General features: G+C 41.5%; 1 protein-coding gene across 1 annotated transcript in view; it reads left to right on the forward strand.

The window, feature by feature from the left end:
• The first annotated feature begins 341 nt into the window (after positions 1 to 341).
• The window catches only part of SRPX (sushi repeat containing protein X-linked), a 20,177-nt gene continuing 15,037 nt past the window's right edge, over positions 342 to 5,481 (forward strand). Inside the window, exon 1 of the mRNA XM_085319433.1 lies at positions 342 to 534. Within this exon, the coding sequence (XP_085175559.1) occupies positions 351 to 534 (184 nt within the window). The 5' untranslated portion in view covers positions 342 to 350. The remainder of the gene's footprint in view (positions 535 to 5,481) is intronic.

Raw genomic sequence — 5,481 nt, forward strand, 5'->3', positions numbered from 1 at the left:
AATGTTTTGTTCTTTGTACRAAGATTATTTATGTCATAAATGAGGGTTGTTCTTGAGTTACGCACATTTTACTTCAGCTGGTTGGCCTGATGGCTGTTAACAGCCTCTGACACTCTCGAACCACTTTACAGTGAAATCTTTGATGCACCCCCCGCCCCGTACCTCCTTTGCTCAATAGTTCACCTTCATGGGGGGCTTTCTTTAGCCAAGGAGCTGTGACTTGAAATATCCAACATGCCATTGATCAGCAACAGCAAGAGACTTTTATTTCATTGGCTTATCAAATCATTCACCCCTTCCAAATTCACTATAAACTGGTTCTGCTATAAATCTGAGCTTCAAGGAGGCCTATGCTGATGGCATTGCTTAGATTATTGCACCCTAATCTTGCATGTCTCTTTGCGAAGCCCTCTCTTATTCCTAATTTGTATTTCCTTTCTTGCTGCAGTATTTTCTTTTTATTTTCTATTGTAGGATCGGGATATTCACCCCTTGAAGATGATGAAGATGTGTATGCACGCAATAGATATCAAGGTGAATGCTTTGCTTATGTGCTAATAAGGATCAGCTGTTGCTGAGAGAGCTTACTCCTTTTCTTTTCCTATTTTTATAAAATCTTGGTGATCTACCTCCATGTTTTCTTCATGGCTTTTAGATCAAGATTTTATTTTTACAACAGTGGAAATTAGACCAAGTACTGATTACCACTGTCTTATGCACCGGAATAAATTACTTTTGTGCTGCCTTGGCCCTTGGAAAATAAGGTTGCCAGTTCATGAAAATCGAGGAATAACTTCTCTTCTCTCTTCATACATCTTAGCTAAACCATCAATGATAAGCTGACCCAAAACCTGGGCCTATTGATGATAATGTATAGAAGTAYGTGCAAGAGAACTTGATTTTCATGACTTTTTTTTTCATAATATTGTTCTCATATCAGGTTAACTTGCAACCTGAAATGTTAAGCAAAGTGTGTTYAACTAATGAACAGGTAAATTCTAAAGCAAATTATGTAGCTGTATTAATGAGTCAGTGGATTTGCACTTTTATAAATCAAATTCAGTTTTTCTTCCCTTTTCAGGAAGAGTTTTCTGTTTAGTAAGACTGGGAAGTTTTTGTCACTGCTAGTAAATATTACATTTTCTATGTCTGTTTTCTTAAAAAGTCTGCATCTGCTCCCCCTGATTTTCTCTGTCAAAATCCCTCAGAACCCCAACCAATTAAGAAACTTAATTTTATGTCACTTTATATAGTAATTGTGATTTCTTTTTAGTAAATTAACCTATGGAGATGCTAAAAAGTAATTTACTGTTTTGATAACTTGAAAATATTGGGCATTGTGTGTACATTGTATGCCGTTGATACTCTGGAGAAAATTAAATGGACCTTAAATAAGAGGTAAGTTTTCAAGTAATTCAGACATTTATATGCAGCAGAGGAAAGCACAGATRCTGCAGCTCCCTTGCTGTTTTTATAAATGCCTGATATTTCTCCCAATAAAATAAATAATCCAGCGTAAAATTTTGTTTGAAAGCATGCGCAGAAATATTTCTCCAAAGCTTTACTTGGGTAAATGTRCTTTTGTTTGCCTTTTAACATGTAATCCTCTGCAGACACTTAGAGAAAGAATTCCAGAGATCACGAAGGAAAATCAGTGCCAATTCATGCCAGGGCAGGCAAGTAGTCAAAATGTAGATTCTGCCTAAATTCCTTTTATAGAGTGATCCCAAATGAATTACATTAATGTCAGCCAAAATGACACCGGGGTAAGTGAAAGGCGGTGACTCATTCGGACAAATATTAAAGACTCCCCCGCGTTTGGAAGCGTTGCTGCCAAGTGTGGTGGAAGATGAGGCAGCGGGAGGCCACGAGGGCGCAACGCGGAGCGTGAAGGCTTACGGCAGCGTGCCCGCTCYGGCTCGTAACGGGGCCGAAAGGGAGCAGAGCAGGACGAAGTGGGGAAAAACGCGCCGCGCTGCTCCCTTCCGAACTTCTCCCCTAAAACGCGGTCCAGCGTTTTGGTTATGACCGATGGCTTGGGTAATAAAAAATAAATAAATTAAAAAAAAAAAAAAACAGGGTAACAACTAACCAAATGAATTTGCTTAACTTATTTAAACGTACCTAAGCAGCGCTGTGGGTRTTTTTTCCCCTGCGCGCGCAGGCGTGGGGAGCAGTGAAAGCAGGCGCGCAGCTCAGCCCTCCTTGGCGCCCGCGAGCTAAATGCGGCSGGTTAGCCGCGGGGGCATCGACCTCCTGCCAAAGCCTCTGCCTTCGTCTCGGTGTTTCTCGGCTCGCTCGGCTTGCCAGAGAAACACYGCCGAGGCTTCCCTAGCCCGCAGCATTTTTTGGGGGTCGTTCCCGGCCTCCCTGGTGAAGCCGCTGCTTCCCAAGCTGCTGGTGCCACTCCTGGACTCATCCCAGCTCCTGGTAGCTTTTTTTGTTTGTTTGTTTTTTGTTTTTTGTTTTTTTCCCACTGCGGTGATCAAACGGTAGCCTCAGACGCCTAGGCAGTGTTGTGGCTTCGAGCGGCGCTGCTCGGCTGTGTGCTTTGCAGGGGTTTCGAGCGCAGACCTGAGTCTCCGAGTAGACGTTTTGGTGCTGAATGACAACTCAAGCCATTTGGCTGCTGAAGAACGATGCAAATTTCTGTTAAAAAGGGAGCGGGAGGTGGGGTGTGTGTGGGGGGTTCCTACGTAGGTACGGATATTTTAAACACAAATTTCAGGTACCTGAGTGGAACTAATGCAGGTGGTGAAGCTCCAGAGCAGATGCCTGGGAAACTTGTATCTCCTCCTGGTTCCTAAGCCTCTAGGGATGACACTGTCTTGAGGGAGGGAATGGGTTATATGGCCTCTCCGGGCTCCACCAGCTCTAATATTCCACAAATATGACATGGAGCTACTTGGCCTTTGAGTAACAATATGTGATTCACTTAAAATAAACGAGCCGTGGTCTAAAACTTTGTTGTGATTTCTGATACGCTTTTAGGCACRCAAACTCGGGTAGCTTAAAGAGCTTTTTCTTCAGCAATATCCTTTAGTCCAAGCCCAAGTATTTGCCCYCTTATAAGCTCTGCCTCACCCATTTTCTTCCAGTTGCTTTCAGTGCTAGAGTAAACATAATAATGCTTTAGATCAAACAGATGTTTCTCTTAAGCTCTTCAAGTTATCTGCATTCAAAAGCATGTCTGTCTTCTGTTTTTGTTTTTCTAGACTTACCATTAMGGCCAGTAAAAGAGCTGTTATGACTCTTAGGAGCCTTGCTTCGTTTCTGTAGACCACCAAAGCTGCAACAACACTACTAGCGTGGGGAATTCTTTCTTTTCTTTTTTTCCTTTAAATATTCCATTTATGTGCATTTAGCTGCATTTTTAGCCTTTTTTTTTTTTACATTTGCAGCTGTTTACTGCAGTCAAGTGTGTTTGTAAAGTGTGTTGTTGTAATTCTCAGAAAAACTCACGCAATTTGCAATACCTGACACAGCTGCTTTATGTTTTCTGTATTTTAGTGTTTTTTTTCTTTAATTGCCCTTTTGATGATGTTGCATAGTGTATTTGTCTTAAACCCCTTTACAAAGGAGATTAGTCATGCTCATTTGCTTTTTACAGATATGGAAAACCTTGAGGCACAAATAACTTGAACTGATTTTCCCAAAGCTTACTTAGCTGTCCCTAGGGCAGAAGCCCAGCCTATCTGATTTTTCATCTGCTCTGTTGTACCCCTACAATCCCATGGTGTTTGGTGTTTTTTTTTTTTAATCTAACTTCAAGGTTAATAACTTCTGCAGAACAACTGAGCCCTGCTCCTTAATTTAGACAGTGATGACCAGCTACAGTGAATGGGAAAGGCTTTTCCTATTCTTTCTTTTTTTATATTTTTTTAAATTGAATTTTAGAGAATTGAATTTTGGGGTCTCAGGGCGTGAGAAGACAAGTGGGACAGAAAAGTTGGAAATTTTGAAAATCAAAGCACTAGAGGGGAGAGAGGTGATTATGCAAAAGCCGTAGTTAGCTCACACGGAGGAGGAGGGCTTCTCCAGAAGGAGAATGTGTCCGAGGCTGCCTCGGCTACTCCAACTCGGAGCACGGTCTGGCCAGGATGCTTGAGCTGGTGCCTGGATAACCTTCCTCAGTAACAGTGCAGGGGGCTCAGAGGTGGGTGCTGTGATCACTCAGTGGTAGCTGAATTACTTTTACTGCTGTTGGCTTGCACTCCCTGCTCTCCTGAGTTTAATTTGGCTCGCCTCAAGCATCAAAAATGTGAACTGCAGTGATGCAGCCCCTAAACAAACTGGCCCAAGTCAGTCAGTGGGTTATTTGATGACTTTTGGTACATACAGGGTAGAGCTCCAGCTGAAGGAGAGGGACTAGTTCTGAAAAAGACCCAACTCTGCAAAACTACTTTCTCATAAATGAAAATAAAATAGAGGCATCCAGTACTTTTGGAAAACAGGACTGTAGAAGGAAAAAGAAAAAAGATTGGAGAGGCTGCCTGACAGAATTGACAAGCTGAACTGTGCTCTGCCCCGATGRCTGTGCACAGTTAGACTGGGCAGCTGATTTCCCCATGCTTCAGTTAATGTATATTTGGTGGCAGTAGGAATAATGCTACTTATGCACCTTTGCAAAGGGCTTACAGATATGTTGGTTAAAATAAGCATATCACAGTATAGTAGGACTTCAGAAACAGGCCAGTCTAGAGGAACATGCTTTTGGAKTAATCAAAAACTTGATAATCAGTCTTTCCACTTTCTTTCTTTGGATGCTATTTCTGTTGTTCCAGGAACAGCACTGCAAAATGTAGGTGGAGAATGCAGTTTCCATTGGGAAAGTGTAAATACATCCTAGAGGTATTCTGTGCTGTTTTAGAAAAGTTTTTTTTTTTTTTTTTTTTTTTCTTTTTAATGTCTCCTGTGACTTTGTCAGGACAAATGCTAAAACTCTTTGTTTAGGGTATTTTGCATCTTTCTTGTAGACCGCTCTAAGGTCTTGCATATCTGCTGCATGTCACACATTGTCACATAGGATTTCAGGACTTGGCATCTTTCTCTTTTTGCCTTGCAATCCCTCACTCCCCCTGCTTATATCCTTTTCAAATCCTGGAGCTGAGAAGGGGCAGGCTTAGTCACTGCTTGTAGAGGAAAAGTCCTGCTGAAAAGCTGCCCATTGCATAAGAAGCATTGCTTGCTSAGTGCACACACTGGTCAAAGATGAACAAACATTTTGAAACGTTTGCTTRTGGCCTTAGCCAATTGCTAAAGAGTCGGTTTTATGAACATCTATTTTTTCCCCCCTTCCTTTTCCCACAAATTTGGTAGGAGCACAGGGTATGCTGTCCCAGCCAAATGCAACTTTCCTCTAACTTGACAGTTCTATCAGTCTTTCTTTCTTTCTTTTTCTTTCTTTTTCTTTCTTTTTCTTTCTTTTTCTTTCTTTTTCTTTCTTTTTCTTTCTTTTTCTTTCTTTTTCTTTCTTTTTCT

Source organism: Rhea americana, unplaced genomic scaffold (assembly GCF_003343005.1).
Source record: "Rhea americana isolate MKP2758 unplaced genomic scaffold, rheAme1 scaffold_59, whole genome shotgun sequence".
NCBI classification, from domain to species: domain Eukaryota; kingdom Metazoa; phylum Chordata; class Aves; order Rheiformes; family Rheidae; genus Rhea; species Rhea americana.